Below are 20362 nucleotides of genomic sequence, written 5' to 3' on the forward strand. Positions count from 1 at the left end.
AGTTTGTTCCTAACCAGCTCAAGGTTGACTCAGCCTTCCATCTTTCCAAGGTTGGTAAAATGAGGATCCAGCTTGTTGGGGGCAATACACTGAGTCTACAAACTGCTCTGAGAGTGCTGTAAAGCACAATGAGATGGTATATAAGTTTAAGTGCTATTGCTATTTACGCCTAAAAGATCTTAGATGACAAAGTAAGTGCTGTCAATTTTCCATGGAGGAAAAGAAAAAAAAATGTTAAAATTGTTTTAACTTTCTTTCTAATTACTCTTTATTGCTGGTGCATTTAAAGTCCTAATAGTTTCTTCAACACTAACAAATAGCAGTGAGGATATCTCCTATGTCAAGTGATGGAACACAGTGGCATACATGCCATCTTTTTTCTGGATGTCTTATAATAGCAAACTTCTAATCTGCCTGGGAATGAGTAATAAGGGTTTCAGTCCATTCATTTTTCTCTGATCTTTAGAAATGCCTGTTATTTATCACAGATTAAAGTTCTTGTGACAAACTTTAATAGAAAGGCTCCATAAATCTGTATTTTGGAATGCACCATTATGATATGCCTTTTTGTCCACAAACTGTAAGATATTACTTCTGTTCTATAATTTATCTGCCTCTTTCTCAGCTACTTATTCACTCTTTGGTGCAGAAAATTGCTAGATTTTTACAGTAAAATACCCACTCCGTCAGTCTTGCTTCTCTACCATTACATTTGTCTAGCCTGTAAGTTGATAATATCTTCTTCAATTACAGTCAAAGTGGACAAAATATGAGACTAAAAATTAGACATTAGATAGATAGATAGATAGATAGATAGATAGATAGATAGATAGATAGATAGATAGATAGATAGATATAAACTGAAATGCAGCCACAGCAAGAAGAAAACTTTAGGAGAAGGTCTGAATAAGACTGGACAGTGCTTCTACTTGTACGCAGTAAATCTGTCTTTTGAAATTGTCCATGTTTGGGTTCTTGAGAAGGAATGTCTTTATTAGTTTTATTCTGTTTCATATGAATAGAAGCAGATATGGGAGAAGTGTTCTCAGATACCAAATAACCATAACGGGCAGATATGGATTGATATAAGTTCTGTATTAAATCTGTTCTCTCCAACGTTAGCTCTGCATGAATACCAGTCCCACCAAAGCATGTAAAGTGGAAAAAGAAATATCTTCTTTTTTGTTCCTTTCCTTCTATTTCTGTTCTCACTCCACCCTTATAATTTTTATTTGGGTCTCCTTTATCTAAAGCTGTTTATGTGTGCATTTGTGGTGACTGCCACGTGCCATTCTCTAACAATTATCTTAATTGTTTACTTGGCTTCTTCTTCTTCAGAAGCATCTGAAAGCCTTGAAAGCATGTGCATGCATCTTCTAAGGCTGATCTGTCTTCTTGCCTCCCTTTTCTTTCCTTTCCACTTCCTGGTCACTGTCTAGAAACTGTTGGGAAAGAAATCTTGTCAACATTTCTTTTTTTAGAGTCATAAAAATGCTGCTGGAGTAACAAAAGGTTTGTAATGTGTTAATCAGAGGACATTATGGTATAGCTCAAGAGCGTTGCATTCTGTACTCAGTAAGAAAAATGAAATTAACTATTATGATAACTGAAAACACTGACACATCAAAGTACTTTCTTGTTAAAATGGTGTTAACTGCTGAAAACTTCTCTACTGCACACACATTGTTGCCAAATGAAGATGAAGTTCTGTTGGCGTGTCCCAACCGCCCGTAATTACAGGGTAATTAGTCCAAAAAGACACACACCACACGATAGAAGCAAAACCAAAAGTCTTTATCAACAGAAAAGCAGAAACAGCTCCCTTTTTCTGGTACACACAAGGCACAGGTTAAATGGAATCCAATTTTTCACCCAGTAACTGGGAAATTGAGTCCAATTCTAAAGTCCAGAAAGTCCACACACAGTCCTGAACAGGGAAACAGCAAAACCACAATCTTGACGAAACTATGAATCAGATAAACTTCCACGAGGCTCAACCAGCATGCTGCTCTTTTTATCTGTAGCATTAATTACAGCAGCCCCATCCAACCACAGGTGGCCTCACTTATCTCCTGTAATAATCCTTCAGTTGTTCTCTCCTATGCATCACTCTATGCATGCGTGGGTCCGTCATAAGTTCTTGTTCAGAATCCAGGGATGATAAGGATGATTGATCTCCTCCTGGGCTGTCTGTCTCTTCCCTGCTACTCACACTTCCTTCGTCAGAGGAGCCTTCGTCGGAAGATCCTATTGGGAGCAAAACAGGCCTGTGGCATGTGGATGTTTCCCCCACATCCACCTCCACATTCCTTGGGGCAGGAGCTGGGCCAGAGTCAACCACAACACGGTTCTATGTATCTTGATTAAAAATATGAACATTAAGCACACAAACATTAAAGCATCAACCACAAATACAGTACACATATTTGGAAACCAGTTTCATTGAAATGAGTGGCACTTGTACCAAAGCAAAACTGCTAATAATTATGCTGCGTATTTTCAGTCAACAGCACTGAATATCAACTCTAGAAGCTGGTCTTTGAGGCAAGAATAGCTGTTTATATGTCTGTCTATATCTATCTATCTATCTATCTATCTATCTATCTATCTATCTATCTATCTATCTGCTATCATCTCTATCTACTGTAATTATCTAGCTGTCTATATCTGTCTGTCTGTCTGTCTCTCTCTCCATAATCGTGTATTAATTAATGTTCATATAGGTATGAAGACATATCCAATCTTTCATTTAAAGTTTCATTTGTAATCTTAGGTTGAGAAGAAATCAGGATCACTAATGACTGTGTGGCATGTTGCAGCCTACATATCTAGATACAGAAATGTCAATGCTATCTGAGTTTCAGTGCAGAAATAGTTTCCTAGCTAGTGCATAAAGATTTGTATAACTAGTACAGAGAAGCAGGAAACACCATCACTGTCTCAAGGAGATAAGATTTATCACAAAGGATGGCAGAGCTTTTTAAAGCAGAATGTCTTCTTCACAGCAGAATCAAACATTTAGATGTAAACATTTTGATGCTTAGATATTCAACACTATGTCAAACTTCAGTGTCCAATTTGGACACTGAATTTGTCTATTTTCCTGCCCCCAAACTAAGGAGCGTCTTATACTCCGAAAAAGTGTCCAATTTGGAGGGGATGTGAAATCTCCCACACAAAACCACTAATCAGTTCCCTACAGTTGGAAAAATCAGATCCAGGTACATATATGCCTAGACATCTACCGTATTTTTCGGAGTATAAGACGCTCCTTAGTTTGGGGGCAGGAAAATAGAGAAAATAAACCAACCCATCAGTTATTCATCTGACTAGTGTCCTTAGTCTGTTCAGCTTCAGTACATTATTTTGCCCCCCTGGTCTGGTTAGGGCTGAAAAAGACTTTTTCAGAGGGACTAGGAATGAAACCAAGCTTGCTAAGTAAAAAACAGTAAAAAACCACCCTTCTTGCCAGGAAGATCGTTAGCACCTAGTTACACTGGGGGGAAAAGCTTCAAAAAAGCTACATTTTAAGTATAAGGCGCACCCAAATTTTCAGCCTCTTTTGGGGGGGGGGGGGAAGGTTTGTGTTATTCTCTGAAAAATATGGTAGTTAGAAAAGCCTTTGTACTAGAAACTGCACAGACACACTAGAGTCTTCAAGGAGCAGTTATCACTTATCTCCTGTAATAATTCTTCAGTTGTTCTCTCCTATTGGTCAATGGTCTTTTTAGAGGGGGTAAGTCCTCCATTTTGATATTGGATTAAACCAATATCAAACCAATTAAACTAAACCAACCCCATCCACATTTGGAGAGCAAACCTGTTTACTTATTTCTTTTTACTCTGAAAACAGGCTTCCAGGTCCTACCACGAGGGTTTCAGCTGCAGGCAGCGAAGTAAAAACCCGTGGCCCAGCAAGTGCTAACAATCGGCGCAGCCAGAGCTTTAACAACTATGACAAATCCAAGCCCACAAGCCCACCTTCCCTTCTGGCAAGTAGCAGTGAGAAAGGTAAGTGGATTGAATTTTTCATTGCATGTGCTGTTCTCAAAAGCTCAATTAAAACCTGAATAGATTTTTTTTTAAAAAAACAATGTAAATAAATGACACAATTCAGCCAGAGTTAATCATTTTCAAGCATGTTTAAAATACAACGTAATTTGTCCAGTAGATCCGTTTGATGTGGTGCAGTGGAATTTCTGGAAAGTTTACATGTTCTCCCGTTCTCATTTTTCTTGTTTAGTAAATCTGTCATAACAAAAGATGTTACACATTTACCATATATGTATTGTTTAAGAACTGAATGATATATTTTTCACATAGGTTAGTCTGAATATATCAGATAGGCTGAAGATATTAAAACTGTACATAAGTGAACATAAGAACAAGGGGACACATACATAAGTGAACATAAGAACAAGGGGACACAATCAGAAGTTAGTTGGGGAAAACATCAAAAGCAACATGAGAAAATATTATTTTACTGAAAGAGTAGTAGATCCTTGGAAAAAACTTCCAGCAGACGTGGTAGATAAATCCACAGTAACTGAATTTAAACATGCCTGGGATAAACATATATCCATCCTAAAATAAAATACAGAAAATAGTATAAGGGCAGACTAGATGGACCATGAGGTATTTTTCTGCTGTCAGACGTCTATGTTTCTAATATGGATTCCTCATTAACTTTGCTTGTTGGAAAGTCACAAAAGGTGATCACATGACTCCAGGACACTATTATCATCATCATAAATATGAGTTGGTTACCAAGCCTATAAATTTTGATAATGTGAGCATGAGAATGCTGCAACAGTTGTAAGTGTGAAAAATGGTCATAAGTCACTTTCAGTGCTGTTGAAACTAATCACTGAAGGAATTGTTGTAAGTTGAGGGTTACCTGTATAAAGAATAAAACACTATTGAAGAATGACATGAAATTGCTTCTCCCTGATTTTCTGTCCTTTCCTACTTTGGAATAGAATAGAATGGAATGGAATAACAGAGTTGGAAAGAAACTTGGAGATGTTCTAGTCTAACCCCCTGCTCAGGCAGGAAACGTACAGGGCTTCAGGAAGGGTTTTTTTGCACACCCTCTGGAGTGCAAAAAAAAGTAGAATGGGCAAACTGGAAGTATGTTTTCCGAACTTTCAGCTTGTCTGTTGGGTGGATTTTTTACAGTCTGAGGCTTCAGGGAAGCTTCTCTTAAGTGTCTGGAGGGTGAAATGGCCTTCCCCAAGGCCAAAAACCAACTGGCTAGCACGCACATGCGCACTGGAGCTGACATAGGCAATGTCTTGCATGTCCTCCGATTTGGCTCCGCATGCCACCAGTGGCACGTGTGCCATAGGTTTGCCATCACAGCCCTATACCATTTCAGACAAATATCTAGTTGTCCAATCTCTTCTTTAAAACTTTCAGTGTTGGAGCAATCACATCTTCTGTAGGTAAGTTGTCCCACTGATTAATTGTTCTAGCGGTCACTTAAAGGGTATCACCTGATTTGTGGCCATTTTATGACCTACTGAGTTCCAGCCTTCTATGATGCATTCTTCTTCCCTCAACATTATCAGAGCCCCCTGAATTCAAAACAAAAGTCTGTAACAATCATTGTTTGTTTTAGGACCATGTTTGGGTGGGAGTGGGGGAGGTATTCAATAGCCTTTTCTTCACCATGGACCCCCTTTTAATACCTTTTGTGGCCACAGACCATGGCCACGGACCCCCAAGACTCAAGATTTAAATTAATTTTTTCAAGCCTTTGTAGACTCCCTGTCATGACATTATGGGCCTCCCAAGATAGAAACATAGAAACATAGAAGACTGACGGCAGAAAAAGACCTCATGGTCCATCTAGTCTGCCCTTATATTATTTCCTGTGTTTTATCTTAGGATGGATATATGTTTATCCCAGGCATGTTTAAATTCAGTTACTGTGGATTTACCAACCACGTCTGCTGGAAGTTTGTTCCAAGGATCTACTACTCTTTCAGTGAAATAATATTTCCTCACGTTGCTTTTGATCTTTCCCCCAACTAACTTCAGACTGTGTCCCCTTGTTCTGGTGTTCACTTTCCTATTAAAAACACTTCCCTCCTGAACCTTATTTAACCCTTTAACATATTTAAATGTTTCGATCATGTCCCCCCTTTTCCTTCTGTCCTCCAGACTATACAGATTGAGTTCATTAAGTCTTTCCTGATATGTTTTATGCTTAAGACCTTCCACCATTTTTGTAGCCCGTCTTTGGACCCGTTCAATTTTGTCAATATCTTTTTGAGGGTGAGGTCTCCAGAACTGAACACAGTTCTGTGGACTACAGGTTGCGAACCCATCTTATAGTAATTGTTTTAGCTAGAAAGTTTTCCAATCCAATCTGGACATTCTAAAGCATGCATCTATGGTATTTGCAGAGAAAAACCTCCATTAACTAATATCAGATGTATTTTGTCAACAAAAAAGGACGCTTACCGAGAATAATTACTTGCATCTAAAATTAATGCCTACTTGCTATGATCAGATGAACAGAAAAGCCAACCTTCCTTATGTTAGAGTTCTTAAGAGGTCCATTGAAAGGATTAAAAAGGAATCACTCACACTAGTCCTGCTAATTCTAGATTTAGCTTTACACATGTGCCCTATTTTGTTAGTAGAAATTAAAGTGAAGATTGAAATGGTGTGCATTGCATATAAAGTTTTCTATTTGAAACCAGTTGGCTGCAGTTCAAAATAACCGAAGCAGATTGCTTGTTAGTCTATAACTTTTCTCACTACCATCTATATAATTTTGTTTTGTTGTTTGGAAAATGCTATCAGTCCAGGAAAGTAGGAGCAGAAAACCAGTCCCTTTGAAGTAGCAGATCCTTAATTAAGAGCAGCAGCAAAAGTAAACATCTCAAGTGCATCTCCGGTGTTTTTGTATCATAAATTAGCCTCTTGACTTCTACTCCCTACTTTCCATGGAGAGGATGAAGGGATTTTGAATGCACATGATTTAAATTTAATTTCAAGGACCATTGAGTACAGGGTTGATAGCTGTAAATGTGCTGTTGTGTTCTGTTGTTACATAAAAATGAAGAACTCATTATGAATGCAGATTCTTATATGCATTCTTAAAAGGTGCTCTGTTGAATTAAGCTTGCTGAAAATGTCCTTTTATTTGAGTTAAAAGGCTGTAAAATATGATTTAGTGTTTTATACATTTGGATATAATGCTAGTTTCAAAGGGTATAAAGTATATATTTATTTAATGGATTTATTGCACAAAGCAATATTGTAATTTACACAATAAAAGACAAAATTGAATTCATTAAAAATGCAACGTGATGAAATATGATTTTCAAAAATATCCAAATTAGGATTCAACAAACATAAAAATGCGTACATACTTTTTTTTTAATTTAAGAAAATTTATATGGCTGCCCAGCTCACTCTCAATGACTTCAGGCAACTTACAAAAATAAAAACCCAACAATATAAAGCAATAATCTCCAAAACTCCTGTTCATAATAATCAGTCAGTCAAATAATTCACTTGAAGGGCTTCATCCCAATCTGGGATACCCAGGCCCTTTGGCAAAACCAGGTTTTCAGGGCCTTGAGAAAGACTCTCCAATTGGGAACTAATATTATCCCTACTATTATCCCTATAATGTTCCATAGGGAGTGAGCCACCATGGAGAAAGCACTTCTTCTTGGTCCTGCTAGATGTCCAGTACCTCCTTAGGAGAGGGGCCTTGAGCATTTCCTGCCTCCCTGCTCTGATGAGTAAATGTGACTGGGAAAAAATGGTCCTTCAAATATTGTGGTCCAAGCCATGTAGGGCTTTAAAGGTGATGAGTGTCATCTTGAATTGGATCCCAAAGCATATTGGCAGCCAATGCATCTCCTTCAGGAGAGATGAGGCCTGCACAAAACCATACAGGCTGCTGCATTCTGAACCAATTGAAGCTTCTGGATACATTTCAAGTGCAGAGACATGTAGGGACCGCCTTCTGCCGCACGAATCCCAGCGACCGATTAGGTCCCACAGAGTTGGCCTTCTCTGGGTCCCGTCGACTAAACAATGTTGTTTGGCGGATCCCAGGGGAAGAGCCTTCTCTGTGGCGGCCCCAACTCCCGTAGATTAGAACTGCCCCCACCCTCCTTGCCTTTCGTAAACTCCTTAAAACCCACCTCTGCCGTCAGGCATGGGGGAATTGAGACATCTCCCCCAGGCCTATACAATTTATGTATGGTATGTTTGTGTGTGTGTATGTCTGCCTTAATAATGGGGCTTTTTAATGGTTTTTAAATTTTTAGATTTGTCATGAATTGTTTTATTGTTGCTGTGAGTCGCCCCGAGTCTACGGAGAGAGGCGGCATACAAATCTAATAAATAAATAAATAAGATGGAATCGATTTGGATGTGAGTGACTATGAGCAGAGATTGATATAAAAATCATAATCTAACAGAGCTAGAAGTGATATTGGAGGTCTTCTAGTCTAAACCCCTGCTTAAACGGGAGACTATACCATTTCAAACAAACCCCTGCCATTTTCTTCTTAAAAACCTCCAGTGATGGAGCATTATTCTCACTGTTAGGAAGTTTCTCCTTAAATCGGTGATGGGATTGAAAATTGATGTGCTTTTTTTTACAAATCTATATTCATAACCTCTCAGCTCAAGTGTTTTCAGGCCAAATTTCCTTCCCTATTTACTAAGTTCCATTTTCTTATTTTCTGTCTATTTGGGATGGTAATACTTTTGCTGCAATTTGAAAGCACTCCTACTCATCAACAAGTTAATTGCAAAGAAATATTATCCTATGTGCAAATAATTCCCAACTGGGATTGGCAACATGCATACTTCTCACTCCCAAATTTATGTTTTATTTTTTAATTTTTTTTAAAAAAATACACAATGACATCCATCTTCAAAACTCTTTTTGTCAGTTAAAAGTGTCATTTCTTCCTGTGTATGTGAAGTCATTTTGAGAACTCACCAAAAATAACAACAGAAAGTCATTTCTACATAAATGGAACAAAATTGTTTTAATCTATTTTATACAGTGCAGTAGAAGTAGTCACATTGAGGATCTATAACTTGTCTACTCCCTTAAAGGGGAAAAAAGGCTGAATTCTTAACTTATGAAGTATTTAAGCATTAAAACAACCTATCAAAAAATGGCCCAGTGGCACTTGAAAAACTTGAAATCTCTGTACTTGAAATCTTGCTGGAAATAAAATGTGGACTATACATTTATTCCTTATATAAACATCACTGCTCACTGTAGAAATAAAAAAAACACTGATTTATTTAACTTACCAATATCCTATCATGCATCCTTCCTTAGTTTCTAATGTTCTATTCATTGTCACTATAATTGATGGTTTTGTAATAATAATGGACAGTAAATATTGTGCTTTTTATGTGAACTGTTGAACATTTTTGACCTGTTATGGGGGGTTCTTGTTTCTTTGCCTTTAACTAAACATAGCTTTAACCTCATCTTTTGAGTTTGTTAATAAAATGATGAGGCATTCAACCTTATAATGTGAACTGCCCCCTGTCAGCTTTGGTGCAATTAAACATTGTGCTTCACTTCTAAATTGTCTCTTCCACTTAGGCATCCTTATCTAAAATATCCACTATCTTTTTTCTGTTTCCTCTGAATAAACTGTGTCATCAGAAATGTCTGCCCCCAGATAAGGCCATGCTGGAATCTTCTTAATTAAAAACTGAAGCATATTTGTATAGTCTAAATAAATGTATATTATCAGTACAGAAGCCTTATATTCATCATTCTGTACTATATCGCTTAGAGTATATTTATCTTTAAACCTCTTTGCATTCTCTATCCCATTGCATATTTCTCATTGGCTATATATGACCATTTAAATAATCATAGAAGTGCTCTAATTCCAGTTGAAGTATGTTCCCATGAAACAACACTGTTCCTTTCATAATTTGAAATGCAGGACAATTTTGTGATAAACCATCCAGAGTCACTTAAGTAAGATGAGCAGTATAGAAATGTAATGAATAAAAATGAATAAATAAAGTGCCTCTAGAAACACAGTATCAAAATTAAATCTTAACAAAGGACAACAAGAAAACTCAATAGCATATCCAAACATGTCATTGAACTGAACTAACAAATAGCATTTTTGAAATCAAATATTTTCAGTTTGTTCTGTCCAAAGTGGATTACTTGTTTAATTGCAATGGTTGGTTGGGGTTATGTGCCAATCCTTCTTTTCATTTAACCGTAGAATCATGCTGTTTCTTTGATGTTACAGGTCCTTGTAATGTCTTTAACAGAGAAATATTATTTTGTCTAAAATGTTTCTCTTTGTAATCTGGACCTGAAAATAATCCTGCAGATGGCAGTATACGCCTGGAGAAATAGTTACATTCTTTATCAGTCATGTGTAGTGCCATCTTTCTAATCTGATATTCTCCAGTGTAGAGGACAACTGTTAATGAATTCCCAGATATGGACAAAGACCTTTTCATCTGTAATTGTTTATCAGAGTAATTTCTGGCAACACCAAGTTATCGTAGTGTATTTAATTGTTCTCTTAACATTCTGCTGCATAATAACTTTCAATTTTATAGGTTTTTTTTATATAGTTGGAAAAAATCCAAATTTCACTTGAGCATACATACGAGTCCTTAATCATTTTTGATGAAAATAACATTTTTATTCCCAATTTCCTTGCTTCACCACTACTACAAGGAAGAACTAATATATACCCATGTAAAGTTTTAAAGGCCAGAATATGTTCATTCATATTCTGAAAACCAGAATTTGGAATATAAAGATATGTGCAAAGAATTTTCTCACAGTGTCATAACAATACAACCCTAAATGTAAGTTTGACTCATGTCAATAATTAAAATTTATTTCCAAAATTTTGTCAATTTAATTTGTCATTTAAAAAAATAGTTTTAATACTGACTGCATCTATTATTTTTCTCCTATGACCCCTATTTGTAGTTACCAGAATACCATACAAAACAACTTTTTAAAGATATAAAACTACCTCACTATGACATAAAAGTATACAAAAAGATACTTTCCCATTTTATTGAATTCAGAGTATTTTCCTTTAAGAAACAATAGTATCTTTATTCAATACTTTATTTCATCCAACACCATCTGTATTGGTATTGTAATATATACATTATCTGTAAAATACATGTTTTGAGACTATGTTTTAACATTTTAACATTTTTCCCTAACGTTTTCTCAGAAAAGCTCTTTAGCTTAATTACATAATAAATAAATAAATGTGTTCTTCCTTAAACAAATGCTGGAAATGGGTAATTGTAAAGATAAATAGCTTTACTAAAATCTCTTGTGTGTGCTATCCATTAATGTGACTTGCCAGCAAAAGCTCTGATATGCTTTAATTTATCCTTTAATTTATCTGCCCCTTTTTCAATAAACTGCCAGATCATCAGTAAATTTGACATTTGACTGTGCCAAATTCAGTAGCACTGAAGCCAAGTATGTTAGTTGAATGAGGCAGGAATGACGAGGGGTGGTAAATTTCCAGTAACTGAAAGGGATAAGCTACAGTTTTTCCAACTGCCAAAATTCAATAAGTTTATGAAATAAAGTTCAGATTCATTATCAGTGGCTACTACTTTGAAGGCAAAGCTAGCAACAGTTGAAGAGCAATTCCCCCCCCTCAAGTATTGCAACATTGCCAAAATGGAGGGGGGGGGGACTCTTTGTTACAAAAATGCAAAGTAATTCAGACTAAAAAGGTTTTAAGTATTAATTTGATATTTCTGAATATAATAAATTCATGCTTATTGTATTATGCCCTTTCCGAGTAAGCAGCACTGTACAGAATACAGAAAAGGAATCAGAAACAGTAACCGAAGAAACTATAAAGGCATGAAATATGAAAAAGGAGTGGAAGCACAAACCTGGTTTACAACATCATTCACAGGTGTGAAATGCTCCCAGTTTGCTTGTACCTGTCAGTCATCGGAGAGCCAGTCGTGAAGGGAGCATGAGGCTCCACCCACCCACTTGGCCATTTGGGTTCTTTTACCCTCTGCACATGCACAAAGCCTTTTGTGCATACGCAGAAAGCCAACATGCCCATGCAAACTGGTAGCATTTCATCCCTGATCATTCATGAATTAAAATTAATATAATATAGAATATACCTTATTACATGTATATGCCATCCAACTCCCAATTCATTGCTTATTTGACCCCTATGACAATCATTAAGCGTTGTACCACATGATTCTTAACAAATGTATTTTTTTATTTTATGTACGCTGAGAGCATATGCACCAAGACAAATTCCTTGTGTGTCCAATCACACTTGGCCAATAAAATTCTATTCTATTCTAATTCTATTCTATGACTTTGGGCAGTTTACACTTGTTAAAACAATTAAAAATCAAGAACAATGCAGAAAACTAAAAATAATGCAACGTAAAGGGACAATCATGTCAAAGGGAACAGAAAGAAAGAAAGGGGCACCAGTTATCTGTCCTTCTCTATATTTGCACATCATTCTTCTTCTAGGCTCACCCATACATTTAAAGAACACACTACAGTGTGTTCTTTAAACTTCTCATCTCTCTCTCTCTTGTGTAAAGACTATACACCAGTGATGGCGAACCTTTTTTTCCTCGGGTGCCGAAAGAGCGTAAGAGCACGTTATCACACATGCATGAGTGCCCACATACATAATTCAATGCCGGGGGGAGCAAAACAGCTTCCCCCACTACCCCTGTGGCCCTCTGGAGGCTGGAAACAGCCTGTTTCTCAACTTCTAGTGGGCCCAGTCGGCTCATGTTTCACCCTCCACAGGCTCCAAAGGTTTCCTTGGAGTGAGGGGAGGGTAAAAACGCCATCCCCCATCCCCCGGAGGCTCTCTGCAAGCCAAAAACACCCTCCCTGAGCCTCTGTGTGAGCCAAAAATCAGCTGACCAGCATACACATGCACGTTGGAGATGAGCTAGGGCAACGGATATGGCTCCGTGTGCCACCTGTGGCACCTGTGCCATTGGTTCGCCATTATTATTATTATTTATTATTATTTATTATTATTTTATTATTTATTGGATTTGTATGCCGCCTCTCTCCGCAGACTCGGGGCGGCTAACAACAGTAATAAAACAGTATATGACAATAATCCAATACTAAAAACAGTTAAAAACCCATTATATAAAAACCAATCATACATACAGACATACCATGCATAAAATTGTAAAGGCCTAGGGGGAAAATGTATCTCAATTCCCCCATGCCTGGCGGCAGAGGTGGGTTTTAAGCAGCTTACGAAAGGCAAGGAGGGTGGGGGCAATTCTAATCTCTGGGGAGAGTTAGTTCCAGAGGGCCGGGGCCGCCACAGAGAAGGCTCTTCCCCTGGGTCCAGCCAAGTGACATTGTTTGGTTGACGGGACCCAGAGAAGACCCACTCTGTGGGACCTAACTGGTCGCTGGGATTCGTGCAGCAGAAGGCAGTCCCTGAGGTAATCTGGTCTGGTGCCATGAAGGGCTTTATAGGTCATAACAGCCATCACTGCTATACACCTATAGCTTTTTAACCACAGCTTATAGTAATGAATAAGTAAGTCAACTATACAGTGTTGGGCAGTCCAAACCTGAATTTACACTACACGTTGGAATAAATTAAAAAGTAGGAGCTTGGCAGAGGATACATTTTTACTCTCCTCCTAAATATTAAGAGAGAGAGAGTCAAATGACTTTCCTTAATAGGAATAGGCTTCCCCAGATATTAAATATTTGAGCAACTGTCTTTAAAAGAGCCCCTCTGGGTAATTTAAGCAGCCCTTCACTCTGCAGCAAGTTGTAATATAGCTGTTTTAAAACATTTCATTAATATATTTATTATACAAAACTGTGTGTGTTCATTCATGTCTATATGAATAAGTGTGATTATGGAATTTCATTGGATACCATCACACACATACACAAACTACAGCCTTCCTCAGTTTATATCCTTTAGCTGTGTTAAGACTCCAGCCTTGGAATCCTTCAGCTAACAAGCCCCAATAGTTTTAAAGCCTCCAATGATTTTGTTGCACAAAGATCCAAATGCCGCAATTGTTACCCAGCCAGCATTATATTTGGATGGAACCTGGCATACTCAATGGAAAAAAAAATGAATGGGAAACATTAAAGTTGGTGGAGCTTACACACAGTACTTGTGTCTAAACATTATTCCTTTGAAACCAGTCTTGGAGAGTATTGTGGTGAAGACAAATGCCAGAACTATTAATTTATCAACCTACAAGTTAATATTGTTTAAATAATATGCTTTATGTACTTTTTCTCTTGTATATGTTTTCTGAAACACTAAACATAAACTCTTCCTCAGCTTGGATCCTTGTAAGAGAAAACAAACCCACTTTTTCTGTATAACTTCCAAGTCCTATTGCCTATATTTAGCTCTTTTTCCAGTATATTTGAGAAGGGTGCCTATAGATTTTGATTGGGATAGTTTGTTCCTTTGGTAAATACCTAAAATCTATTTAGACCATGAACAATTTATATTTAAACATCTTTTGAACAACAGTCTTGGGTGTTAAAATTTTTAAAGTAGAATGTAAATATTGTTTCAAATAAAGAATCATGCAAGCTCCCCCCCCCCTTTTGATATCACTTGTATGAAGAAAATAAGAAGCCTGGAATGTTTTTAGAACACAATTTTTGCTTTTGAAAATAACAACCTGATAAGTGGTAGGACTAGATTTACTCCTATTGAGTCATACAAGACAGATATATAAAAGTGTATAAAATAGTGTTTACTTTTAGAAATCACGCAATCAAGTAAACCATAAAAGCATAATAGATTGTAGAAAGTATGATTTCATTTTTTGGGTAGACTTAAAATGCTTGCTATACAGTATTTAAAAATAGGCAGAAATATCTTCCTGTAAAGGTTTCCAAAACTTTAAAATGAGAACTTTTCTTGATTGTTCTGATATATTATTCCAATCAGGATTTCTGCTTGAAAAATATTTTCTTGGATAATTTTGATTACTTTAAATAATTCAGATGCCACAGAACAACTCAAGGACTTCAGTTTTGCTTGAGAAGGCAACATGAATCTATATTCAAGAGAAGACACATTTTGAATGTATGGCTCTGCAGATGCCACTGAATGATTCCAAGCTAATAATAGTAAGCAATAGCAATAGCATTTAGACGTACTGTATTTTTCAGAGTATAAGACGCACCAGAGTATAGGACCTGCCTTGGTTTTTGGGGAGGAAAATGGAGTGAGGGGTTGGGTTGAATTATGCCTATTCATCTGGCTAGTCCTTAGCTTGGTCAGCTTCATCGCTGATTGGGGATGGTTGAGGCTATGCTTCTACAGCACAGCTGATCATCGGAAGGAGCAGCAATTAGAAAAGCAGGCAAAGCACAGAAGATCACTTAGCTGGTGTTGGGGCTGAAAAAAACAGCTTCAAAAGCACAGCTGATCCTCAGAGGGAGCTGCAGTGATTAAAGCAGACAAAACACACAAGGCAAGCAGTTATCCCGGATAGTCATTTTGGGCACCGTGCATCGAGCATTTGGAGGCTGAAAATGCAATGCACAGAGCAAAACACAAGCCATTGTCGGTAGCAATCTGCAGCCAGGAAGAGGATGCTCGGAGACCAAAGGGTAGGGGCCAGTGGGTGGCAGGGCTACATTTGGAGTATAAGATGTGTTAAGGAGTGTGCAGAATGACCCTTGAGTTATCAAGGACATGCACAGAGGAAAACGTGGGATTCCAGGAGATATCCAGGAGACATGAGTAATTATTCAGTCATACAAGACAGATATATGAAAGTGTATAAAATAGTGTTTACTTTTAGAAATCGCACAATCAAGTAAACCAGTCCGGTCATACACATTCATATCAGTCAATATCTCTCAATACAAAATATTACAAGCCTATCTTTGTCTTACATATCAGACATACATTACAGCTTATTATATCAGTCATAGTGAATCAACAGAAAGAGCAGAGAGAACACAGTGAAAAACCCCATGTTTTCTGGCTCCTTCTTATGGCAATTTGCAACACTACCTCTTAAAGCTGTAGTGTTTCAATATTCTTTGTTAGCTTGTTTATATATTGCAAACCCAACGGTTTTGGTACATAATATTAATAAGACCCACCCAAATTTTCAGCCTCTTTTAGGAGGGGGGAAAAGTGTGTATTCCGCTTTGTAGTGCTTCACAGTCCTCTCTAAGCAGTTTACAAAGTCATCATATTGCACAAACTATTGGATTTGTACTGTTTTCTTGTTGTGAGCTGCTCCGAGTCTTCGGAGAGGAGTGGCATACAAATCTAATAAATAATAATAATAATAATAATAATAATAATAACAACAACAACAACAACAACAACAGCAACAACAACAACAAAGGAAAGCAAATATACATATCCCAGGATAATATTTCAGTATCCAGTATCTAGGTCAGACACTGGGACCAGAGGTTTTGTCTTCCGAGTTTTCAGACTCGTATTAGAGCCCATTTTCAGGGAACTTCTCTCTAGCAGAGTGTATGCTTTGGACAGTTTTGTGTATGGTATTTATATAGTACCTATTGTATGTGACTTTTTAGATGTCGATTGGAGTGTTGATGGCTTGCTATGAAGTCATTGGCTGCTGTTGGCTTCTGCTGCCAAATCTTCTCCTCCTAAGTACTTGATAAGTTGGTGGTAAAATGGCACTTCCGTTGACTGACAAGGATCCTGTTTCCCAGGCTGATTCCCAGGCTGAGTTCTCCTTTTACCCACCTTGGAAGGATGAAAGGCTGAGTCAGACTTGAGCCAGTCAGAATTGAACATCTGGCAGTTGGCAGAGTTAGCTGGCAATACTACATTCTAACCACTGAGCCACTACGCCTCTTGATGTCTTGATGACACTTAATGACGAATGTTGCAAGGAGTTAGGCCATCAGGTTTCTCACCCTTACATGAAGTTTGGGTAGTTTGGGACTATTGTCATTCAGTAATCTAAAAGAAAAATTGATCAGCCACGATCAGCTGCTGAAAGAATGCAATTCTCTGTTCTATGTATTATTTATCAGGATGGATTTTTTTCCAAATGAAACTTGCTGCATCTTAAGAGCAAGGTTTGCTTGTCTGAGTCAGGCTTAAGTTTATTTCTTTTGGGGATGTGCCACAGGGCATGGTAAATCCAGAGGCCCAATGGTGTTAGTGGACAGGATTCAAAAGCAAGCAGTACTTGTGCTGTTTAATCTTCTGTTGCTTTTAATAGGCTGGACTTGGCATTTGAATCATGCCTCAGCCTCTTATTTAAACACAGAGAGGCTATTTCACTAGCAACTGAAATATTGGAAGACTACCATACTAGGTATGAACGTCTAAGAATATTAGGGCAAAACAAAATTATATCTGAATATGATTATTCAACAAACCGACACTTGCCAAGGAACAGAAATTTTCTCAACTGTCATCTCTTAACTAAGAGGCCACAAGGGAGACTAAAAAACTAAATCTTTTGAATGGGATGAATAAAGGTTGGCAAAACTATTCAAAAGCAACTCAGAAGTGGAAAAGTACGTTATTGATGTGTATGTGGGGAGAGAAGAGAGGGAAGGAGAGAGAAAGAATATGAGGATTTGAATTTCACCATTGCTTTTTTTACTTTTACTTGAAGCTTTCTTTAGTAGGCAAAACTACTCAAAAGCAACTCAGAAACTGAAAAGTAGGCTAGTGATGTGCAGACACACTCAGAGAGAAAAAACACAGTTTAGATCCAGCTGCCGTCACTCTACCCTTGCTAGCTGCAATGTGTATGCGTGCATACCTCCAGTCGGCCTGCATGCTCATGCACATGCTTGGGGTGGGGTGCACCCAGGAGTGCATGCACGTGTGGGTGTGGGGGGCTCATGTGGAGGATGCACGCAAGCATGGGCCAGGTCGCATGCATTTTGGGGGTTCGGGCCTGCGTGAGAGTATTCACATTCATGCATGCACTTTGGGCATTCACTCCAGAAAAGGTTAGCCATACTGTTTTCCCAGTTTGCCAAAAATGGGCTCATTTATGGGCTCCTAAGCCCTACATGCATTGTGTTTCCACCCTCCCTGGCCATAAGTAGAGCACTGCAGAGTGTTTCTGGGGGTCTGGGAGAGTGAAAACCTATAATCTGAAAAAAAGGGGTGTGTGTGTGTGTGTATCTCCTAGTAAATATCATGTGATCACTTTTTGACCTTCTGAAAGCAACGTCAATGGGAAAGCCAGATCCACTTAACAAACATGTTACTAACTTAATAATTGCAGTGATTTACTTAAGAACAGTGGCAACATGGGAAGGCCAAAGTCTTCCCCTCTCCTGTAAATACTCACTGTGTGTGTGGGTGTGCGTGCATGTGTATATCTCCTAGTAAATATCATGTGATCGCTTTTTGACCTTCTGAAAGCAACGTCAATGGGAGAGCCAGATCCACTTAACAACCATGTTACTAACTTAACAATTGCAGTGATTTACTTAAGAACAGTGGCAACGTGCGGAGGCCAAAGTCTTCCCCCTCTCCTGTAAATACTGTGTGTGTGTCTGTGTGTGCGTATATCTCCTAGTAAATATCACATGATCAGTTTTTGTGACAAGCAAAGTCAATGGGGAAGCCAGATCGACTTATCAACCATGTTACTAACTTAACAACTGCACACACTTAAGAACAGTGTCAACTAAGATCATAAAATGCACCACAACTCAATAACTTAATAACTGTCTTGCTTAACAGTGGACATTTTGGGCTCAATTGTGGTCATAAATCAAAAACTATCTGAATAGACTTTATAAAGTCTTTGGTTCTATATACGACTGTTGGGTGGGTCACCTATGTACATGTAGCCTCATTCTTGTCTACTACCCAGTTTCCCTGAAAATAAGACAGTGTCTTATATTAATTTTTGCTACGTCTTATTTTCAAGGGATGTCTTATTTATTTTTTTTCAATGAAGAAGAATTTACATTTATTGCTGAACAAAAAAAATGAAACATTTATTATATACCATACAGTAGTTGTCATCACAAACCAGCATAACCAGACAAACTGTGAATCCTATCAAGAACTTCTTACTACTACCGTACCATTATGTACTCCTACCGTGTTGGATGTATTTTAAATCTGATTGATGTAGTGTTTTGAGATGCAATTTATGGACAGCAGTGTTATATATGTTCTGTTCGGGAATGCTGCGAAATGAAACGTCTCCTACACCTTACTTTTGGGGGATGCTTTATATTAGGGAATTCTACAAAACCTCTCCTATGTCTTACGTTCTGTGACTTATTTTCAGAGAAACAGGGTATAAAGACACTATTTTAAATAAGTCACATTTGCCAAGTAGACTGATCCCTGAATTAAGGATCTGGGGATTTATATCCAAGCCTTGTGTGAGGCCTGGCAGCTGGATTTTGCTATTCCTACTCTCATCAGTGTAAGAGGAAAGCCTTTGCTTATACAGTGTTCCCTCGATTTTCGCAGGTTCGAAGTTCGCGAAAAGTCTATACCACGGTTTTTCAAAAATATTAATTAAAAAATACTTCGTGGTTCCCCCCCCTATACCATGGTTTTTCCCGCCCGATGATGTCATTGCCAAACTTTCATCCACCTTTAATAAATATTTTTTTAAAATAAACTTTAATAAATAAACATGGTGAATAAATGGTTGCTAAGGGAATGGGAAATTTTAGGGGTTTAAAGTGTTAAGGGAAGGCTTGTAATATTGTTCATAGCCAGAAATAGTGCATTTACTTCCGCATCTCTACTTCGCAGAAATTCAACTTTCGCGGGCAGTCTTGGAACGCATCCCCCGCGGAAATTGAGGGAACACTGTATATCAAGAATTTAACTATAAAAATAGACTCTAATGTGACCAGAGAACTGTTAATTAATCTTAAGTACTCTGTCCCAGTATTGAAATCAAGTGGCAACTCAGATGAACCAATTATTATCCACACCACAACCTGCAAGTGAAGCCGAATAGACAACAACTATTGGTCTCCATATCAGTCCAGTCCAAGGAACAATGTAGCAGCCATGGTTCCTTCACACTAAGTACCTGCCTCTTTAGTTGACAAAACAATCTAAACACATGCACTTCTTTCCTTGCTCGATTTGAACTATCCCCTGAGACTTGATCAATTTCCCTCTCACTGAATCCTAGTAAGTTTTATAATTAGCCTAATGGCTGTGGGGATAATAAAATGGGCAATCCCTCTTCTGTAATAGACATATAACTATCCTAATTTTGTGTTGCTACCAAGGGCTAACTGAGGATCCCATCAAATAAATTACAGCCTACTGTAAATCCATCACTTCCAATAGGTATGTGTTCTGTATAGAAATAT

The 20362-nt window shown here is 37.8% G+C and overlaps 1 protein-coding gene across 4 annotated transcripts in view; it reads left to right on the plus strand.

Annotated features, from left to right (window-relative positions):
- Positions 1–20362, plus strand: part of NAV2 (neuron navigator 2) — a 395483-nt gene that overhangs the window by 168835 nt on the left and 206286 nt on the right. For all 4 annotated transcript variants that reach the window (XM_070761666.1, XM_070761675.1, XM_070761699.1 and 1 more), the window contains one exon: positions 3854–4011. In XM_070761666.1, coding sequence (XP_070617767.1) covers positions 3854–4011 — 158 coding nt within the window. The remainder of the gene's footprint in view (positions 1–3853; positions 4012–20362) is intronic.

This window comes from Erythrolamprus reginae, chromosome 1, assembly GCF_031021105.1.
Source record: "Erythrolamprus reginae isolate rEryReg1 chromosome 1, rEryReg1.hap1, whole genome shotgun sequence".
NCBI classification, from domain to species: Eukaryota; Metazoa; Chordata; class Lepidosauria; order Squamata; family Dipsadidae; genus Erythrolamprus; species Erythrolamprus reginae.